Below are 23,836 nucleotides of genomic sequence, written 5' to 3' on the forward strand. Positions count from 1 at the left end.
TGTTTAAGTCTTACTATAGATTCATGGATTCACTTACTCTATTCAATGTGTTATTTTCTCCCATCATCATTATTCTTTCTGATACTCAAAATGCCCCAAATTTGGACAGTGTGAGCCCCTTCAAACCAACTCCTTTGTTGTTTTAACATATTTACATCAATCTTTTATTACTTTCTTGCTTTCAGGCACAAGATAATGTTACTGCTCAAGACCTGGAACCAGCCATCTTTCCAGGTCTTTCCAGTTCCATTTATTGGAGAACGGTTTTTGGAAAAATTGGATCTGGATAGCCGTGTGCTCATTGCTATTGAGGGAGTCATTATTTCTATCCTTTTTGTTGATAGAATTAGAATATATCTATATCTACATCTATTTCAATAAATATCATCTAGCTATATATGTTTTCTAAAATAATGAATTTATACTAATACCACCAAATCAATCCCAATACCACAGAGTTCTTCCTCACCCTTTGCCATTCCATACTTGTATCATTTGTATTTTCACTCTCTCATATTTTGAACTTTTGTTGCAGCAGCATCAATATATTTACTCATATGCTATATTCTATAATACATATAAATAGTTTCAGTATTGTTACATCAATACTACTCTAAAGAAAAAAGTCAAATTCCAGACTTATTTGCAGGATTTTTGTTCTTATATTGCACTAAGGGTGCATGGGTTAGTGAACTAGGCTTATAGATTAAACTAAAATTAATTTCTTTTACTGTATAATTGTATTCCCAGCTTGTTACATGGTTAGGTTAGTATATATTACATTTTAGGATAAAAAAGTCATTGTTTAAATTTTATTTTATTGACTATGTAAAACATTTTTATAGTTCAAAAGTGAAAACCGCATAAAATGCATAATTAGAAAAATTGTAGTCTACTTATCCTTTTCTTGCCATCCTCCTGTTTTGCATTAGTAACAATTTTCATTAACTACTGAATTTTTTCCTGTGATTTTGTTTTTTAAATACATATTGCATGTATGTATATGTGTATATTTTGTACTTTCTCTTGTTTCTCACATAACAGGTATCATACCTTTATTCTCTATTTTAATTTTATTTACTTAAAAATACATCTCACAAGGGCAATATATGTAGCCTTAACATTTGTACCTCCACAATATGCTGAAAAAAATTAATTAATTAATTAAAAAAATACATCTCAATATCAGTTCATGGAGAGTATTCCGATTTGTTTAACAGATGTATTATACTTGTTTTAAAAATGTAAAAAAAAATGTACCATGGTTTATTCAACAACTGTCCTATGAATGAACATGTAGGCTGTTTTTTCCCCCTGAGTTTTAATTCTGAAATTTTTGAAACCTAAAGAAAAGAGGAAAGAAGGCTTATTCGTGAAGGAAGAATGAATTGTTATTTGGATATGTTGCTTTGAGTTGCCTATCTAGAACTTCCAAGTTTAGAGATCTAGAAGGCAATTAGATATAAAGGTTAAGTCATCAGAAAAGAGGTCTAGATATGGATATTTATTTGAGCATCCTCAGCAATTAGACCATATTCGAAGCCAACATATTGGATCATATAAATGAAATAGGGTATGTGGAGTGAGAAGAGAAGAGGTGATGGGGCAGAAAATTAAGGCATACCAACATTTAGTTAAGGCATACCAACAGAAAAAGTAGTAACCACAAAAGAGACTGAGAAGGACTGATCAGAAATGTCACCAAGAAACATGATTGTAATGTAAACCAAGGACAGAAGGTTATTAGTAGTAAGGAAGAGGCAAATTCTACAGAGATATACATTAAAAACATATAACTCATGGGTTGGAACTTTCCAAACTTAGAGATATGGAAACATTGGCTTGAACCAACCCCCATGCCATAACTCTGGAGATCCAGAGCCCTTCTCGAACTTCTACAAGTTCAAAGTCAGCCTCTGCCCTTCCTCCACTGCAGTTACCATCTCTATTCTCCATCAGAGTAACATGGCTGAGACAGCTCTTTATTAGTTACCCAGGAATTCCCTTCAGAAATCATTTACAAGTTTGCTAGATGCAACTCAAGATTTTTGGGAAGTGAGTATGAGTTGAAATGAGGAATATGTGAGAAAGGTTTACATTTCTGAAACTCACCAACACTTCCATTATAAAGGTCATTTTAGCCATACTGCCTGTGGGGTTTTCCTGATGGCCCATTATTTCCATGCCACCCTCTGCCATCTTGCTGTCTTCCATTCTCACTACCTCCCTTTCCTGCCAGTATTTTCTTCTCTCCCCCTCTGTTTAATCAAACAACAAAACCATATCAATAAAAACCAATACAAAATTTTTCTTTTCTTCTTCAGAGCAACTTGATCCTTATTCTTTCTTGATTGGTGTTTTGCCCATACCTCAGATTTCATTTTCCAACCGAATGGAAATCTCAAAAGTATTTTTCCAAACAAAGATATTCTGGTATCAAATGTTAACTTGCTACATTTTTTACTTTATCAGGTAAGAAATGGAAAGAACCCATTGAAAGATTTAGCCACAAGATTTTTAGTCTTCTTGGGAAGAGCAGCTTCAGGGGAGGGGAAGGAAAAGAAGCTAAATTGCAATAGATTGAGTAAATTAGAGGTGAGGAAATTGAGACAATGTGTGAACATGATGGTTTCAAGTTGGTTGGTTGCAAGGAAAAGGATGAGACAGTAGCTAAAAGCAGATGGCAATGTGGAGAGAAAGCTTTTAATGATTAAATAACTTGATTATGTTTACATGCTGATGAAAAGTAGTCAACAGAGAGATTCTCTAATGTGGTGAGAGAAGGTCATATCTAAATACAGGAGAAGTTCTGCTGTCACAGGAGAAAAGGAGATGACTAGAGATATAGGTCAATCTATATGTGCAGTGCAAAACATTGAGGAAGTTCCCATATGATTGATTCTTCCTTGTCTTCCTCTGTTTCTTTTTCTTTCTTCTGTGGCTTCACTCTTGTAAATTAAGAGTTAAGAACTTCTCTATTAGGAATGGACAGAGAAATGATGAAGTAAGAATTTGAAAAAAGTGAAGAAGAAGAGTGAGAATTTAGGAAGGAAACATAGACGAAGTCCTGGCAGTATAGAGGGACCTTTGAAGTTGGAGATGATGCATTTTATTGTAGTGGCACCATTCTGACCACTTAGATGATCTGTATCCATCAGTGTTCAACAGCCTGGATATAGGCATGAAGAAGATGCTTTTCCAGGGCTGTGTTTTGCTAGATAGCTGGGATGAAAGGATGACACACCTAAGGAATAAAGATAATGGCCAAAGATTGGTTGAAGCTGGATCTTTGGTTTGAGGCTGAAAGAGCAGGAAAGAGCTGATAATTGGTGAAAAGTTTTCCCTGAGAACCTAGATTAGATTCTTTCTGACTTTTTAGTCATTTTATGCTTACTTTATTGATTCATAGTTTACATGGAAAATTTAAGTATATTATAAAGCTGTAGGGTTCTAAATAGATAGTTTTTATCAAAACAGTATGAGATTATTTGGGTATACACATTACAAACTCATATTATTATGGTTTGTTGATGACCATGTTATCCTAAAGAGAATCAGGTTTTGTTGAAGTCACTGTGTCTGTGTTATGGTAAAAATGGTTAAGAATTGGAGATTCTTGGTTCTAGTCCCATTTCTACCAAAAGTGAACTATGTGACCTCAGAGTATTCTTTTATCTCTCCAGGCTTTGGTTTATTCCTTTAAAACGAAGGATTTGGTGTATATTGTCTAAACTCTCTTCCAGCTTCAACATGGTATAAATTTATGATCCCATGAATACACAAAATTCTTTGCTGCAATTGGGACAGTAATTTTTTTAAAAGTTTATATTTATCCTGATACAGTGAGATTTCCAAATGAAGATCAATGAAGCTCAGTTGTCTGTTGGATACACCATTTCACTGGTCAGGTTTATACCCCAAGTTTCTAGCTTAGGCAAAAACAGATGGTAGTGATAAACATAATCTTAAATCTGTAGCAGAGAATTGAAGACTTTCATAGATTTAGAGGAAAGTAATAACAATAAACAATAAAACAATAAAAACAATAATAACAATTGCATTTCTCAGGGATGATAATCATTTTCATTTAAAAGGGAAAGGTAAATTTATTGATCCTCCACCCCCAACCCCACACAGCTCCAATTCACGTCTAATTCACCAGCTGCATAGGAATCTAATTGTTGAATTTTTGGTTTGAGAAAGTTTGGTCCCAAACTTTAAATTCAGTACAGGAATTTCAAGGCCTGTGTCTGTGTTAGTCACAAACTTTAACTCCATTTGAATTGATGAACTCTTGAATCATTGATATCATAGTGTAAATGAAAATTAAAACCAACTGGAATGCACTGAAGCAGGGAAAAAAGAGTGCTATGAACCCTGACTAGCAGACTAATCTCTCCTGTTCTGTTTTTCAGTCTCTCGTGAATGTTCATTGGTAGGTGAAAATTGTAGGGGATAATATAAACTGATGCATTGGTTTTGAAAAAACATATCTAATCTTCTGCTCCAGAAGATGCTCACAGGGTTTGACAGCAAAGCCTAATACATATTCATAGCCAATGTGCTTTGTAACCAAGGGAAATTGAGGCAAGCACAACAGAATGAACCATGAGAAAGCAGCATGTTAATTTTAAATTTAATTATAGAGATAGGAAAAAGGATGTATTTCGATAGTGTATGCTCATTCAGCTGTCACAGAACATTAACCAAAAATCATGCTGAATGTCTGACAAAAGAGATATTAATTTTGAGCCAGGTGTGGTGGTGTGTGCCTGTAGTTCCAGCTACTTGGGAGACTGAGACAGGAGGATCCCTTGAGCTCGAGTCCAAGGCTGCAGTGAGTTATGATCACACCATTGCACTCCAGCCTGGGTGACAGAGCATGACCCTGAGTCTAAAAAATAATAACAATAATATTTATTTTGGTGAAAGATTAATAAAACTGACAGGTTCTAGAGAAAACAAGATTTTGAAATTCTATTATAAACTATTTTTCATGTAAAGAAAAAAATTCATTGCAGAATTCCAATGATCTAAATTAAAAGCAAAAATCTTACTTATTATGGAAAGGTTTCTGGTCTATGAAATATTTTTATTTGTGGATATTTCAGCATGCTTAAAGACTGCATTCAGTTAAAAATTAGGAAAAAAAATAGGTAGTGCTTATACTGTTATTACTTTTGATAACCTGGAAACATGTGTCATTAGTTGCAACCAGCACACCTGGGCTTTCCACAGAAGTGTGAAATTTTGAAGAGCATTGATCTTATCTGTCATGTTCAAAGTTAGTACCAAATGTTTAGAATAATGTTTAGCATGGAACCGTCACTTAATAAATGTTCAATTAATGAATAAATAAACCTACCAAATGCTGCTTTGTATGGTACATATGCTCAAATATACTAATATTTATTAATGAACAGATTAATGAATAGATGGATGGATGGAGGAACATATTTCTCTCAGTGGCTTATAACTCACAATTTGACATTTATTTTTAGGATCTGGAAGCAAATATTCACCAATGAATGAGGGCAATGAACCTTGGGTCAGTGACATGTGACATGCTAACCCACTGCCAACTTTCAACAAAGCAGAAAATACCCATATTTCTGACCAGATTGGATTGTGCTCTTTCCATAGTTTTAAACTGGGACTTTTATTCTTGTCTTAGACAAGTCCTTACTTACAGAGTAAGGGAAAATATTATTTTCCTAATTTCATTATTAAATATTACTAAGAAGGAGTTAAAGAAAAAACAAATCTAAACATTTCTAAGGATTCGCAAATTTGTAAAAATATGGTTAAGTGTCTGCTTTGGAAATGTATTGCCCTTTTTCTTTACCAGAGAATATGTAAATATTTAGGCTTATTAGAACGATTTTTAGCAACCAACTGATGAATCTTATCATAAGAAGAATAGTACCCTAGCTTGGTGAGAGTCTTGGGTACAGGCAACCTTATACTTTGTTGATAGGTATGGTAAATTTATTCATCAAAAATTTTAGGAATCTGTAAATTCTTTGATTCAGTATTTCTGCTTCTAGGGAATTTCCCTCAGGAAATATTAATAATTGGACAACTGAGCAAAGATGTGTGTGTAGGACTGTATGTTGCAGAGTTGTTATATAAAACAGTAAAGCATTGGGAGCAATTGAAATTTTTAACAATAGAGGGTTATAAATAATTATATGTCTTCTCCATAGAATATTGTACAACCATTAAGAATGATGATATTGTAAGAGGCACAGCTTTATGGTATGATCTAAATGGGAAAAGCAACATATAAAGATAAGTATATCATGATACTATTTTTTAAAATAATATGCAGTCATTTCTATTTCTGCCTAGAAAAAGCTGAAAAGCTGATGGCATTATGAATGATTTTAATTTTTAGCTTATCTGTATTTTCAAACAGGGATTATTTTGTGCAAAAATAAATAATTTTTAAAGTATGTTGGCACACTCACATGTTGCTAAGTCAAAGCACATGATCTTTTCTTAATGACAAAAAAGTCTGTCAAGTTTCTTAGAAAGGGTATATTTTTAGAGTTTTGCACTTAGGTTTAGAGCTCAGTTTTTATATACGTTACAGTGAAATCCAAACCATTCAAAACTCAGAGGCTGAAGGGAATTTACAGTTCATGCTTTTCCTAAAAAGACAGGCAGCTCACTAGAACTGACTGTAACTGCAGAAGTGCTTTCTAGGCAAAAGAAAATGATTTTTAGAATATTCTTTGAAAGGGATTCATGAATACGGGAAGATTTTCATTTTCTAAACGTCTAAAGTTGTGCCTAGTGAGATAACCAACCAAGCACTCCGAGTATATTGGCTTTCTGGATCTTGCAAGAGTAATTGGAGACAATAACTGGTTATTTTCTTACTCAGTAGTTAAACAGATATAGCAAAATAAATTTACAAACATTATCTTAGGAAGAGCTCAATGAGATGATGCTTTCTAATGGCTCATACACTTACTTATCACCTTTATTAGAAGAGGAATTTTAACAGAGGCAGGGGTATTAATATTTTTTTCCTCAAAAAGATGAGATAGAGAATATTTATTAATAGGAGTGAAAGGACATGAATTTAAAAACACTATGAAGTAGTTTTTATTTGGAGGTCTACATTCAAATGAGACTACATTGTCTATTGGGATAATGAAGGTGTCATTAAAGCCATAGTAATTAATTTTCAATTGAAGAGAATGAGAATTAATTATTTTATGCCCTATGTTTTATTAATATAATTAAATAAAATTTACTAAATTCTTCATATGTCCATATCTATACTAAATAGGTGCTTGTGAATTTAGCTTGATGAGGTTGTGTCTTCAACAGCAATAACTGATGTTTGAGTAGAGTTGCTTAATGTAAAGATGGCCTTTTGTACAGATTATCTTACTGGTGCCTTATACAAACCCTGAGACAGGTTATGACTGGCCAAAGGACATACAAATGTTATGTGGCAAATTCAGGAATAAAACCCAGATATTAACCAAATTAGTATTAATTCAACAGAACAGAGAACCCAGATATAAAACCATCTACTTAAAACCAGCTGATCTTTGACAAAGCAGACAACATACACTGGGAGAAAGAATCCCTATTCAATAAATAGTGCTGGAAAAATTGGATAGCCACATGCAAAAGAATGAAACAGGATCCATATCTCTCACCACTTTCAAAAACTAATTCAAAGGGGATAAAAAAACATAAATGTAAGGCATGAAACAATAAAAATTCTAGAAGAAAATGTAGGAAAAACTTCTCTAGACATTGGCATAGTCAAAGAATTTATGACTATGACCCCAATGGCAATTACAGCAACAACAAAAATAAATAAATGGGACTTGATGAAATTAAAAACTTCTGCACAGCAAAGGAAATATTCAACAGAGCAAACAGACAACTTACAGAATGGGAGAAAATATTCACAAAGGGCTAATCTCCAGTAACTGCAAAGAACTCAATCAGCAAGAAAAAAACAATGCCCTCAAAAAGTGGGCAAAAGACATGAACAAAAGCTTTTAAAAAGAAGATAGACAAAGGGCTAACAAACATGAAAAAAAGTTGCAACATCACTAATCACTGGAGAAATACAAATTATAACCACAATGAGATATCACCTTTTTCCTGTCAGAATGGCTATTACTAAAAAGCCAAAAACCAATAGAAGCTGGTGTGGATGCAGAGAGAAAGGAATGCTTATACACTGTTGGTGAACTGAAAATTTGTACAACCTCTGTGGAAAACAGCATGGGGCTTTCTCAAAGGACTAAAAATAAACCTACCACTCCATCCAGCAATCCCACTACTGGGTATCTATTCAGAGGAAAATAAGTCATTTTATCAAAAAAACACCTGCACACAAATGTTTATTGCAGCACAATTCACAATTGCAAAGATGTGGAATCAACCTAAGTGCCCATCAATTCATGAGTGAATTAACAAAATGTCATATGTATATATACCATGGAGTACTGTTCAGCCATAAAAAGAAATGAATTAATGTCTTTTGCAGCCATTTGGCTGGAACTGGAGACCATTATCCTAAGTGAAGTATCTCAAGAATGGGAAAACAAACATCACATGTACTCTCTAATAATTTGGAACTAATTGGTGGACACACATAGGCACAGAGAGAAGTAAAAGTCATTGGAAATCAAGAAACAGGGAGGGGGTAGAACGGAAGGGGTAAAAACCTACCTAATAGGTACAGTGAACATTATTTGGGTGAGGGGCACACTAATAGCAATAACTTAAGCATTACAAAAAGCTATCCATGTAACAAAGTCATTTTTACTTCCTTAATATTTTGAAATTAAAAAAGTCAATGTATTGGTGCTTTTAAAGTTGTACAAAAGATCAAGTACTTTAATTGTACATTTAAATAATTTCTTCAAGCTGGCATATGATAGAATTAATAAACATAAACCACATGTCGATCAAGGCATAATGCTTGTTGAAATAAGTTAGGAGTTTTTAGTAAAGGCAAATTGCTAAATTTTAACCAATGGTATGACAAAACATGGTTTTATTTTCAAATTTAAAACAAACAAAATACTAACAGGTGAACAACTGGTAATAGAATTATTAGTGATACCATACAATTGTGTTTTTTGTCAAATTTCATAAATTTCATAAATTTTTAATCTCTTGCCCCTAGTGCATATTGGCATTATTAGTGTGTGGAAAACTATGTAGCAACTTATGTTACTTTGGGGAAATTTATTATTCATGACCTGTTTGTAATTCCACATTCTTGATTGAAAAAAGAAATTGTTTTGGTATTTGTCAGAACAGTTTCTTGTTCTTAGAAATAAAAATGAACTACCAGCTAATGAGAAGAAAATACACTGAGATTCTGCTTAAAATGTTATCTTATTGATGAGATGGTAATATAGATACGAGGTTGATTGTTGTCATTACATAATAGTTTAAAATAAAAGATCAGCATTGACTTAGTTTTCAGAAACAGTTTGCAGTTTTGGCCAGGAGTGTTGTTAGGACCAGAATTCTTTCTCTACACTTAAAATCTGGGTCACTGAAAATTTTCCATCTATTTAAACATTCTAGAATAAAAATAACTTAACAAAGATAGGAATAATGGATTTCTGAGAGGCTTAAAAGGCCCAATATCAATTATTTCTCAGAAAGTTAATTTAATTAATTAAATGCCCAGATAAACCTCTACTTTTAAACAATTGATTACTTCTTTCTTGGACACATATCTAAGTTAATGCTCACGACAATTTTCTTGTGACCGATAACTGCTATTCCTACTTTACAGAAGTGGAATTATGGCTCAGCAGTGAAGTAACTTGCCAGTAGTTATCACGATTTCTGGTGGAACCAGGATCAAACCTACATTGGTTTGACTTGGTCTGCAATATCTGCCTGCAGTGCTTACTGTCAGTCCTGGCTCTTTGGCTTTGACATAGGAAGAATGTTAGTTCTTTTATTTTGAATCTCACTTAATGGCCCATCAGTATTAAGCTATATACTTACTCGAAATATGGTTGATCTTCATTATTTGTGGATTATGTATTTGTGAATTTTCCTACTTCCTAAAATTTATTTGTAATCCCCAAATCAAGACACATGTCACATTCATGGTCCTTCCCAGACATATGGAGAGTGGCAACAAATTTGAGTCTTCCAATGTCCACATTCCAAACTGAGTTCAAACAAGGTGACATTCTGCTTTCTTATTCCAGCTCTCATATTGTAAACAATTGTCCTTTTTGTCATCTATTTAATGACACGTTTTTCACATTTTTGTATTTTTGTTTGGTGATTACTCTGTTTAAAATGGTTCAGAAGTGTAGTCACAAAGTGCTGTCTGCTATTCCTGACTACAAGAAGGCTGTGAGTGCCTTACTGAGAAAACAGATGTGTTAGCTCCATTCATGTGTGAGTTGTGATGCTGTTGGCCATGAGTTCAATTGTTATGAATTAACAATAAATATTAAAAAGTGTGTCTTCCAACAGAAACACATATAAAACAAAATTAAGTATTGAGCATTTGATGAAGATGTGACCAGAGATTTGCAGAAATTTAACTGTGTGTTTCCCCTGGAGCAATGGTTTAGTATCTGGTAATTTAGTGTTTGCAGGGGCTTTATAAAACATAATTACTACAAATCAACTGTATCTGGTTTCACTCTTCCTTTGGAATGACTTATTTACAGAACCAAACTTCTCACCCTTACATTATAGTTTGACCATGGTGTAATTTTACTGACTGTGCTAAAACCTCTGTAGAGATTCACCCATTTTCTATACCACTGTATAGGCGCACCTTGGAGATATGGAGGATTTGGTTTTAGATTACCACAATAAAGTGATATCATGATAAAGCAAGTTACATGAATTATTTTGTTTCCCAGTGCATATAAAAGTTATGTATACACTACAATGTAATCTTCTTTTTTAAGAGATGGGGTTTTACTCCATCCAGGCTGTAGTGGAGTGGTGCAATCATAGCTCACTATAACCTCAAACTCCTGGGCTGAAGTGATCCTCCCTTTAAGGGAGAATTCTCCCTTAAAGGGAGGATCACTTGGCCTCCCAAAGTGCTGGGATTATAGGCCTGAGCCACTGCACCTGGCTAGTGTAGTCTATTAAATGTGCATTATAATTATGTCTAAAAATAAATACTTTATTGCTAAAAAATGCTAACAATTATCTGAACCTTCAGTGAGTCTTAATCTTTTTGTTGGTGGTAGGTCTTGCCTTATGTTGATGGCTGCTGGCTGACCGGGCTGGTGTTACAAAAGGTTGGGGTGGCCTGTGGCAATTTCTTAAAGTAAGATGACAATGATTACACTACATTGGATAGACTCTTTCAAGAAGAATTTCTCTATAGCATGAGATAATGTTTAATAGCATTTTACCCATATTAGAATTTCTTTCAAAATTGGAATCAATCCTCTCAAACTCTGCTGCTGCTTTATCAACTAAGTTGATGTAAATATTGTAAATTTTTTGTTATTATTTCAACAGTGTTCACAGCATCTTCACCAAGAATCGATTCCATCACAGGAAACCACTTTCTTTGTTCATAATAAGAAACAACTTCTCATCCATTCAAGTTTGATCATGAGATTGCAGCAATTCAGTCACATCTTCAGGCTCCACTTCTAATTCTAATTGTCTTGCTATTTCCATTCCATCTGCAGTTATGTCCTCCACTGAAGTCTTGAATTCCTCAAAGTCATCCATGAATGTTGGAATCAACAATTCAAATTCCTGTTAGTGTTTCCTTCCATGAATCATGGGCATTCTTAATGGCATCTAGAACAGCGAATCCTTCCCAGGAGATTTTCAATTTACTTGTCCCACATCCGTCAAAGGAATCCCTATTTATGGCAGTGATAGCCTTACAAAATGTACTTCTTAAACAATAAGACTTGAAAATTGAGATGACTCCTTGATCCATGGCCTACAGAATGGATGTTTTGTTAGCAGGCCTGAAAACAATATTAATCTCCTTAGACATCTCCATGGGAGCTCTTGGGTGACCAGGTCCATTGTCAATGAGCAGTAATAAAAGGATTTTCTTTTTCTGAGCAGTAGGTCTAAACAGTGGGCTTATAATATTCAGTAAACCATGCTGTAAAGACATGTGCTGTCATCCAGACTTTGTTATTCCATTTCAAGAGCACAAGCAGAGTAGATTTAGCATAATTCTTAATGACTCTAGGATTTTTGGAATTATAAATGAACACTGGATTAAACTTAAAGTCATCATCTGCATTGTTCTTAATAAGAGAATCAGCCTGTCTTTTTAAGCTTTGAAGTCAGGCATTGGCTGCTTTTCTCTAGTTATAAAAGTGCTAGATGACATCGACTTTCAATAGAGGCTGTTTTGTCTCCATTGAAATCTGTTGTTTAGTGTAGTCACCTTCATCAGTGATCTTAGCTAGATCTTCCAGATAACTTGCTGCAACTTCTACATCTGCAAAGAAACTGGTTTCCTGAGATGGAATCTACCTCCATTGCAGAAACACAATATCTGCAAAATGTGATAAAACAAAGTGCAATAAAACAATGTATGCTGGTACTAGTTTTCTTTGCTTCTATAACAAATTACCACAAACAGTGGCTTAGAACACACAAATCTATTAATGTGCAGTCTTGGAGGTCAAAAGTCCAAAATGGATTTTACAGGGCTAAAATCAAGGTGTTTTCAGGATTGCCAGCCTCCTGGAGGCTCCAGAGGAGACACGTTCCCATACCTTTTCAGTCTTCTATAGAAGCCACCTGAATTCTCTGGCTCATAGCCCCATATCACTCTGCTTCTCTGACTATCCTGCCTCCCTCTTCCAGTTATAAGAACACTTGTGATTGAGAATGGCAGCTTCTAACCTTGTCAACAATTTGCTCCCCAGCTTAAATTCACTTGAGTATAATACTGTTATGAAGTAAAACGGTGGTCCCCAACCTTATTGGCACCAGGGACCAGTTTCATGGAAGATAATTTTTCCACGGATGGAGGTGAGGTGGGGTGTGGGAGTGGGGTAGAGCTATGTGGCCCAGTTTGTAGCCCGGGGGTTGGGGACCACAGAAGTAAAAGACATTTTTCCTTGCATGTTGGAAGAATTGCTGATAAAATCCACCTTTGAGGATAGCATGTTGCTCCTGTGCCTATGATGCTTTCACTGTTGTTTCATTTTTTTTAATTTTTTTTTTATTTTTTTTTTATTTTTTTTTTTTTACTCCTGTTTCTAGTCTCCAGAGCCAAGGGAAACCATCTGTATGTCCAGAGAAGAGTTCATGCATAGGATGACACAGGTTGTTGGTTGGGGCACAGAAGAAGAATATGGAGAGCTCTATGACAAAGTGGATATGGCCCAAGAGGGCTTTATTACTTGGGACAAGCTGACTTCATTTATACTGCTAGTGCTTTATGAGAAAGATGAACGAGCAAAGTCAACTGTGGTTCCCCAGTGGAAGGACCTTGAATTCCTCCCAGTAAAACACAAGGACAACATTCAAAAAGTAATTTTCTTAAAAAATTCATGTCGGTATCTGACAATCAGTAAAGAAGGTCTATTAGGAGTCTGGGGAGAGAATTTAAAGCTGCAAGAAACACTTCCCATCACTTCAGATGCCACAAAGCTCAAACACCTGTGGGTGACAAGTTTGGTTTCTCTGGAAAATGTAAACAAGGTAAAAAGTCTTTTTAAACAAATTTACTGCTTGTAAAAGGGGAAAAATTATAGGGTGGGGTTCTTGATCAATATCAAATATATAACACTAGCAGTAACAGAAAAGTGCTTTACTCTTTTGGTGCCTCTCCTCTGACCTGGAGGGAGTGTAAGTAGAGCTAAGTGAGCTACTCAATTTCCCAAGCTGTTCTCTTGGGTGCCTTAAAATGAAACCACTGATACTGACTCCGATTCTTGGCTCTATCTTCAATGTGGCCATGCTGCATTATTAGCTTACAAGAACTTTATTCCTCTACAGTTTATAGCAGTATCATGGATTTATATGCATAGCTGAGAGGCTATTACAGAGCATGGCATGGCTCTAGGCAATTAAGGGAAACTGCTTATCTGATTTTGACCACATGAAGTCAGTGTCTTAATTCAGATAGGTAGAGTCCACTCAGTACAAATATCTTCATATAACTATACCTATGAGCAAGATAACATAGTGTAAGAAAAATAGTTTTGGGGGGGAAGATTGCAGCTTGTAGAATCTATCTTCTTAATATTTTATATTAAGCAGATAGCAAATTTTACTATGAAAAATTTCAAATGCACTCACAGGAAGACAGAATGATATTAGACACCTGGTGTACCCAGTATCCACCCTTAACCATTTTCAGTTCACAGCCGATCTTGTTTCATCTATGCCTCCCCCCATTAAGATGTAAAACATCAAATCATTTCCTCTGTAAATATTTCTATGTTTCTCAAAGATGTCTTTTTTAGCATTACCAAAATACCACTATCACACTTAATATCAATAGCAATGTTTCCTCAATATCATGGAATATCCAGTCATGTACACATGCCTTTGATTGCCTTACAATTTTTAATAGTTTGTTTGAATCAATATCTGAATAAAGTCAAAATATGATAAATGGTTGATATGTCCCTTTTAATATATATGTTTTTCTCTCCCTATTCAATTTTTCTTGCATTTTTTTGGCTGTTGCTATTGATGTTTTTGTGTGTTTGTCTTTTAGAGTTTCCCACAGTTTGGATTTTACAAACTGTGCCTACCCAGGGTTGTTTAATGTGTCCACCTGTTTCTAGTATTTCCAGTAAATTGGCTGTCAAGTCTAAAGCCTTGAGCAGTGTCAGATTTATTTGTTTCAAATAGGTGCTTTCATGTTCTTCAGTCAGGAGGTACAAAATTGTCTGGTTCTTTCTCCTCTTGAGATGTTAGCAGTTATTACTGATTGTTCCTAGATACATTAATTTATTAGGGGTTGCCAGATGATGAATTCTAATTTTATCATTTTCTCTTTCTTTAAAAGCTGGAATACTTCTATAAAAAGAAATTTCCCTCATTAATTATTTGATTAACATGTAGTACAAATTACAGAATAAAGGCAAAATAAATGCCTAATTCTTTACTTTTACTTATCACTTTTCTAAATAATGAGTTGTTTCTATAATACCCTCTAAAGTTGAACAGCGAGTACTCTTATCATTATTATCAGTATAATTAAAAAATCACGGGCTTTAAAAAAGTTGATATGTTTCAATCTACTATTATCCCATGCCTATAATTGTACTATCTTTAGACAGTGAGAACTAACGCAAGTCACCTTCTGAGTCTTTTTTCAACCATAAGTCTTTGAAAGCTTGCTTGCTTCCTGTTATGACAAGATTTTATAGGATTATGTATATTTCCTATGGCAGACCTAGAACCAGCCATTTCTCCAAAGAGCCAAGTTCTTTTTAGTGGGAAATAGTATGCTCTACTGCCTAGAACCATAAATCATCCTCATCATTATTAGCTCTCTCTGTGATGCAGCCTGATATATTAATCCTCTTAAGATCACAATAAAGTAGATATTATTCCTACTTTAAGAATGAGAGACTGAGCAAAGAAAAGTTGTGTAATTTTCCCTGGATCACACAGGATGTAATCAGTGTTGCCAAGGATTGTAAACTGAGGCAGCCTGAGGCCTGTGCTTCAGTCTGTGCTTCCTCCATAGTGGCTACTGACATTGGATCCAGTTCCTTTTTGCTAAGGGTTTGGTGCTAATGCTTAATTTGTATGAATTAAAAGGTAGTTTTAATCCAGATTTTTTTTATATCTGTACACAGCATTCTTTTATTATTATGTGATATTGTGTTGCACTATTTCTTCTTTTCAGGACCAATAACTAAAATCTGAGCCTTTCCTTTATACTCACTCAACATAGAATCTCATAGAATGTTGCCTTTTTTTAAAAAAATAGGTATATTGAGGTATAGTTACACAAAATATACATTTCACATATTAAAAGTGTACTGACTTGATAGATTTCAATACATATATGTACCTGTGAAAAATCAACAGCAAAATGAACATAATGAACATATTTGTCACCTTCTAAAATTTCCTTGTACCCTTTCATAACTCCTTCTCATTAGTCAGGTAACCATTGATCTGCTCTCTGTCACTATAGATTAGCTTGCATTTTCTAGAGTTTTATATAATTGGAATCATGCTATGTGTACTCCTTTTTTGGTATAGGTTCTTTAACTTGCATAATCAGATGGACACTTTACACTTTACGAATATTTCATCTCAGTCTCAGTTTTGTCTTTTCAACCCCCTAAACATTACTTTGGTAATTTCATTTTCAGGTTGTTCATTATATAAGAATACAATTGATTTTTAAAACATGATTACATTTACTCAACTTATTTATTAGTTCTTTAGTTTTTATGCGGATTTCCTATATAGAAAAGATCATGACATCTACAAATAGAGATAATTTTTCTTCCTTCCCAATCTGGATACATTTTATTTCTCTTCCTTGCCTAATTTCCTTGACTGGATACTCCAGTACAGTGTAGAATAGGAGTGGTGAGAGTGGTGAGAGTGAGCATTCTTATCATGTTTCTGAATCTTTGGGGAAATGGATTCAGGTTTTCACAATGAAGTATGATGCCAAGTTTTTTTTTTAATTTATTATTTCTTAATTTTTAAAATTTTTTATTTATTATTATTATTAAAAATTTTAGAATATTACAGGGGTACAAACGTTTTGGTTACATAAATTGCTTTTGTATGTTTGAGTCAAAGTTATAAGTGTGCCCATTCCCCACATAGTGTGCATTCTTACTTTTCTAGTGTCTTAGGATAAAACGTTAGGTTATTGATTTGAGTTTTTTTTTATATTGGTGCTTACAACTATAAATTTTGCTCTAGATCCTACTTTTATTGCATAATGTAAGTTTTGTATGTTGTGTTTTGTTTTCATTCACTTCAATGTATTTTCTAATATTCCTTGTGATTTATTCTTTGATCTGTTGGTTATTTAGGAGTGTCTTAATTTCTCTGTAATTGTGAATTTCACAAATTTTCTTCTGGTGAATAAAATTTCTAATTTCATTCCACTGTGTTTGGAGAACATAATTTGTATAACTTCAATCTTTTAAATTTATTGAGACTTGTCTTATAACCTAATATATGGTCTATCCTGAAGCATGTTTCATGTGCACTTGAGAGGAATGTGCATTTTGCTGTTGCTGGATGAAGTGTTCTACAGACATAGGTTAGATATAATTGGCTTATAGTGTTTGTCCAGTTTTCTATTTTCTTGTTGCTCTTTAGCTCAGTTATTCTATTCATTATTGAAAGTGGAATATTAAAATCTCCAACTGTTATTATTGAAATACCTATCTTTGTCTTCAATTCTTTCAGTTTTTGCTTCAGATATTTTAGGGGTCTCTTATTAGATATATGGAAGATGTAAATCCTACTTTGTCAGTAATTGTCAATATATGAAATCTGAATGGATTAAACACTCCAATTAAAAGACAGAAATTGAAAGAATGGCTCTTTATTTTAATAATTTATACATGTTTATTGAATTCTCTCTTTGGTGAGACATCATTCTTACACTTTCCTGTAGTTCTTCAGATATTGTTTATTTTAGTTTAAACATATTTATAATAACCAATTTAAAGTTTATGTCTAGTAAATCCAATGTGTGGGTTTCCACATGGACAGTTTCTACTGAATTATTTTCATGTTGTTAAATAATTTCCTCTTTTTAAAATAGCCTTTAGGATTTTATTTGACTTAGGATAAGGCTACCTAACACAATCTTTATTGATTTTCATGAAGCTTCTGCTTGCTTCGTAAAGCATGGTTTGTAAATAAAGTCTCTGGTACAGTCATAGACTATATGATGCTATAGCTCTTTGTGTCTTAGTCTTTCCTATGTGATTAGTGGTCTAGTCTCCCATGGATGGAGGATGTGTGGAGTGGGGATAGGAAAGAAAGGATATTCAAATGCCTCTAATGGGAAAAGTTTCTTCTTGGCTAGAGTCCAAAGTTAGAGTAAAGTATGTTTGTGCCACTGTGCTATATACCTCTGTAATACTGTTAAGGACCTTCAGGGAACAAAGTCTGATCTGGAAATGAGATTTGCATATTAATTTCGCTAAACCCATCAGAAATATATCCTGATTTTCTACTCTGCTACTTTAGATAGCAGTGGCTTTTACAAGTAAAGAGATTTGTTTCTATGATCTGCTGTCCAAAGAAGAATTTTCTTGTCAATACAAACTCCAAGGCCTGAAAGGAACACCAATTTGCATGGATTATTGGTACGATTCTCTTGATGCCAATGAATCAATTCTTTCTTTTGGGGATATAACTGGAAAGGTAAGTGAGGGAAGGATAAGATTGAACACTATGGATTATTAATCATCAAACTAAAGCTCAAAATAGAAGTTAAAATGCAATGAATGTGACCTCCTAATTGAAGTACATTATAGATTATACGGTCAAACGTGGAAGAGACGGATTAGGACACAGTTCCTCTTCTTGCTTATAAAAACAAATCTTCATTGTGGTGTGTGGTTTTTGGTCTGTAAAAGTCTTATTTTTCTCATTTAGAAAAAAAAAGACTTGCTAACTTTTTTCACTATATGATGCTTAATCTATTAGATCCCAATGGACATGCTTAAAGCTCTGATTCAGGTGGGGCAAAGGCAATATATATACCCCTGTAATATGGTGAAATAAAAAAATTAAGTGTCTAAGTTTATCTCTTATAAGTCTTTCGAATTTGTTTTTCTTATTTTCTTTCATAAAGTTTTGAGTTTCTCAGTACATGCCTCCTAGGGAGTGCTAGTTTCCTATATCATGTTACAAACAGCTATATGCATTAGAGAGAGCAGCACTGAAACCTAGACATTGGATACAATGATTTTTGTCTCCCGATCAAATTCCACTTGACCTATGAAAATGTATTACTTATTTATACTCGAATATGCCTGTGACCTCTGAAGTAGGTTAATTTGAACAATTTCCTTTTGCAATTATGAAAGCATTTCATTCTTACTGTTTTTAATAGAGTGTATCTTAAAAGCAAATAATAGACTGCCCTTCGTAACTGCATCACCAACTTCATAGTTGTTTCGTCTTTCAATATAACTGCCTACATCCTTTAAATAATATTGAAGAAATTCTTATTAATTCAATATTTATTCTTTATTAAACTTAAATAACATAGAATCTTCTTGCAACAATTACCCTGCCCATGTGTGTTTTTCTTTCAATGACTCTCTCAAGGTTCAAGCAATTGCTTTCACAGCGGCCTTGATTTCCCTGTTTGAACGGCCTGCAAGTGCATGTGAAGATGAAGAAGCCACCATGACCATTAACTGGGCAGAACTGCTCTCCGGATGTCACAAATGTTGTCATATACTAGAGCACAAACTTCATCACGGAGATTGGGTCAGGCAAGGTACTGAATTTTAACAGTAATGAAAGAAAACTGTCACCTTCGACTTCTACATGTATATTCTTTGATGAAAAGATTTCACACAAACCATTTAAGTCTAGAAACCGATAATTGGTTCTCTGGAGATTTTGGCCTGGACTGGGCTATCCCTTGAACACTGGCAGAAATTCTTTCTTTCTTTTTTTTTCCTTTTGAAAATTTGTGCCCCATACAATTAATTAAGGTGACCTGTGCACTCAAGAAATCTCAAAAGAAAGGAGAAAATTGTCATAGAATCCATTTAACTTCAACCCAACTCTGATCTAACTAATCTTACCTAGTTACATTCAGGGCTGCTTAATAAAATAATTTAACAAGTTCCCTCAAAATCACTCCTTTGTTTTCTTTATGTTCTCATGGGAAGTATATTAGTTTGACTGCCTTCAGAATGGTATTATCTGAATTTTCTTTTCTTCTTCTTATTTGATACAATGACTGAATTCCTCTAAAGTACTTGAGTGGCAGTTCTCTATGTAATAGGATTATGCTATAAATCAGCATCTGTAGAAAACTAGAATTTTCTTAAAACCTAGTCATCAATGAGTTAGTTTCATAATATATCTTAATTTTACAAAATGTGTATCTGATGATTCAATATCCAGATTTTCATTATCTGCACTGATATCTCTTTTGGTCTAGATACTAAGGACTGTGGTAATTTTCTCACTTCTAAATTGCTACATTAAAGAATGCCCACTGAAAAGAATGGAAATGAACAATATCATTGATGTTAATAAAATTAATGAGCTTAATGCTATTGGTCTAAACCTAGTATAGTTTGAAAAAGAGACAGTCAAAATGGACCTAATTATTATTTTATAGTAATTTTACCCTCCGTGGGTTTTAAAAGGTTGCAGTTAATTCTTTAATGTACGCCCATAATAGTAATATCCTACTTGAAGAACTATACATTCTGCATTTTTTTCTTCAATACAAATCATGCCAGGTCTGGGTTCTTTGAAGTTTAGTGTATTATTTGAGCTCCATAATCTTAAATGAGTATAGATAAATACAGTAAGGTAGCCTATAGAAAGCTGTTTTTGAAAAGATTGGGAAGATAACAAGTAAGGTTTCAAAATTGATATTGTCTTTTCTGATGATGGATAATATCTAAATGCTTTCTTCATGTTCAGGGAGACATACTGGCACCATTGGTGGAGTGATATCATACAAGATTCCCATGTTAAGGGAGAGAATGAAAAGTTCTCACTGTAGACCCTGCCTCAATTTTATTTAAACCTCTTAAAAACCAACTCTACTGGTGAAGTTACCTGTCAATGAACATTCGTCTCTTAAGTTTCAGGAAAAGGATTGTCCAATAGGTCGATGTGGATTTGCTACTCATCATGTTTCCATCATTTCATTCTGATTTTTGGTTTCCTCATCTAATAACAAAAGAATGTGGAAATTTAGTTTAGTATTAGCAGTAGAGATTCATGTTTATGAACTAAGGAATTCAACTTCAGAATCTGGCCTCAAATTACTGCAAATTAGGAATAGGCTACTGAAAAGTTACTTAAATATATGTATTTAAAAAATTAAGGATCCTTGCTATCTTATTTGGATTATATACTTCCAGCTCTTTGAATAAAAATTTATTATAATCAAGTGGATAATATTTGCAATAATAGCTGAAATATATATACACAAAAACATACACATCCATATTTACTTGGCCAGTTTATTTAAATTATGTACTTGATGTACCAATCAAACATTTATTATTTTTTTATGTGCTTTAAAACTGTCTTAGGCACTTGAAACTGTAGAAGGAAGATTAATTATAGGCTCAATCCTCAAAAAAACTTAATATCTGAAAAAGAATTGAAGATTAACATAAAGTAACTTATTAGAACAGTGTACAATGGTACTGAAAATTAACTACTAAATTTTACAAATAAGATTTTGACTCCTATAGTAGCTCTTAAGCAGGAAAAGCCATGAGGAAAAGCTTCAAGGGTGGGTGGTGGTACTTTAAGGTTGGATGGAGGAGTGAGACAGAGAGAACATGGTCAACAGGAGTAAAGGTAGACAAGCAGGCACAAAAATGACAGAGAGAGAGGTGGACACGAATAGATAAGAGACTAGTTATAAAAGCAAATGAGTTGAATGGGGACATATGCTGGAAGATATTGGCAGTGAAACATTGATGGCTTTTGAGGAAATTGGACAGACCTGATGCAGACAGCTTAGAATCCATTGTGATTCTTGGATATGTGGATCTGTAGTTTTCATTAAATTTAGAAACTTTTCTACTGTTATTTTTTCAAAGTTTTTTCTCTCACCACTTTTTTCCCCCAGAACTCTGCCCTACGTTTTCTAGATGCCTCATCATCCTCTAATTTCCAATCATTCCAATTTTCCTCTTCCCAGTTTAGGAGGTTTCTATGCTCTGTGTGCCTTCCTTCTCTCTGTGCCCATGGTTTGGAAATTTCTTTTAAGAAAGCTGAAGCAATTATAAGGCTTACCTCATTTGTTTCTCTTTTCTCAGGCTTCACAGTTCTTCATTGCCTATTGTCAAATGTCTGACAGTATTGTTACTAATATTTGTCAGTTTTCTAGTTGTTTATTAGAAGAGATTAAATTCAGTCCTTATCACTCAATCATGGCTGGAAGCAGAAATCCAGCATAATACTTTTTGTTTTTTTCTTTGAGACAGAATCTCACTCTGTCACCCCTGGTAGAATGCAGTGGCTCACTTCAACCTCAAACTCCTGGGCTCAAGTGATCCTCCTGCTTCAGCCTCTCGAGTAGCTGCGACTACAGTCATGGGCCATGATGCCTGGCTAATTTTCCTATTTTTGGTAGAGATAGCATCTTGCTCTTTCTCAGGCTGGTCTTGAACTGCTGAGCTCAAGCAATCATCCCAGCTCAGCCTCCCAGAGTGCTAGAATCACAGGTGTGGGCCACTGCACCCGGCCCAGCATAATGCTTTTTAAAGAATGAGTATGCAATAAATATTTGTTGATTATTTAGCCTCTTTCTTTTGTTGAGATCTTTTACTCACTTTAGCAATTATTTATCAAGTGTAAGTCTAGGAGCTTCTATGTGATATTCACCCAGAAAACATTTGTTAACTATTATGTAACAGGCACAGTACTAAGCATTGATATGGTTCAATTGAATCCTGTTGTCTAGATCAGTTCTGAGAAACTTAACTTATAATATGCTGATTGACTAAGAAAGTTTATAAAAGAATTACTGCAAGGTTATTATTATGTTCACTCTGAAGCAGTCAAAACCCAACAATCAGTTGGTAACAATTACTTCATGTCCCTTTGCACAGAGCTTTGTGTACCAGGAACTCTGTGATAATTATTGTAGGGAACACTAGATAATTTATTTGCCAAAGGATGCTGGAATGAGTGAGTGTCTTGTTGAGCTTGGTTAGGGACAGAGAAGAATTGGTAGCTTATCTATCTGGTGCTGAGAAATTGAGCTATGTTTTAACATTGGAAGATGCCAAAATGGGGAACTATCTGAACTCATATAAAAGAGTTATATTACATTATTTTTTTTTCTCTTTTTAAAGATTTTACTTGTGTCTATAATTAATAATACCTATTAATTTCCTCTATGTGATTTTATGTTTTGATTGTGAAAAGAGAGCCATTTTGCAATTTGGCTTTGAAGGTGTTACATAAATTATTGTGTGAATGCTACTGAAAAATATTTCAAATGAAAAGAAATCATGCTTAGTATTTGTGTAATTCTTTGTTTTTTTAAGAAATAGGGGGTTATTTATAGTTAAAAGAAAGTGGTTGAGGTAAGAAAAAGTATTTTAAAATTATGTTTAGTTCAACATTATATGAATGGATGTTGAGAAAAATGCAGTAGAAGATTACTGAAAAAGAAGAAAAAGAGTATAGAAAGATGAGGTATCTAAATTAGATTTTCTCTCATTTCAAGTTTTAAGTTTGAAGCTCAAGTACCTCTGAAAGGGGAATCTACTTCAGTCCTAACCAATGAAAGAGTGCCTTTTCTTACATTTAGAAATAGAAATTCAGAGCTTACATATGGCTTTTTGTTGTCATTTGAGGCTCAGTTATTTCAATATGAAGAAAAGGGAGGAAGACTGAAATAAAGAGGATCAAAGAAGGAGGAGAGGGGGTGGAGTCCAATATAGGCTGGTAAGATTTGTGGTGATTATGGATTATGCTCCTTGGTCTTCAAGACTTACTCTGTCAGAAGCAAGAAACCAGTGCTGCTTTCATTTCTCTTTTCATCTCAGCGACATCACTTGATATTCTTAGAGCTCCTCAAGAAATGTCTTTGGTGATTTTCTTCTCAGTGTGAGAAGGGAATATACAATTGAGGAAAGAAAGAAATATATGAGCAAGTATGGTAATAATTTTTACTGAA

General features: G+C 34.0%; 1 protein-coding gene across 1 annotated transcript in view; it reads left to right on the plus strand.

The window, feature by feature from the left end:
* WDR49 (WD repeat domain 49) overlaps positions 1–23,836 on the plus strand; it is a 153,244-nt gene that overhangs the window by 11,362 nt on the left and 118,046 nt on the right. Inside the window, exons 2-4 of the mRNA XM_012752204.2 lie at positions 13,237–13,677; positions 18,175–18,351; positions 19,264–19,438. Coding sequence (XP_012607658.2) covers positions 13,237–13,677; positions 18,175–18,351; positions 19,264–19,438 — 793 coding nt within the window. The remainder of the gene's footprint in view (positions 1–13,236; positions 13,678–18,174; positions 18,352–19,263; positions 19,439–23,836) is intronic.

Source organism: Microcebus murinus, chromosome 1 (assembly GCF_040939455.1).
Source record: "Microcebus murinus isolate Inina chromosome 1, M.murinus_Inina_mat1.0, whole genome shotgun sequence".
NCBI lineage: Eukaryota > Metazoa > Chordata > Mammalia > Primates > Cheirogaleidae > Microcebus > Microcebus murinus.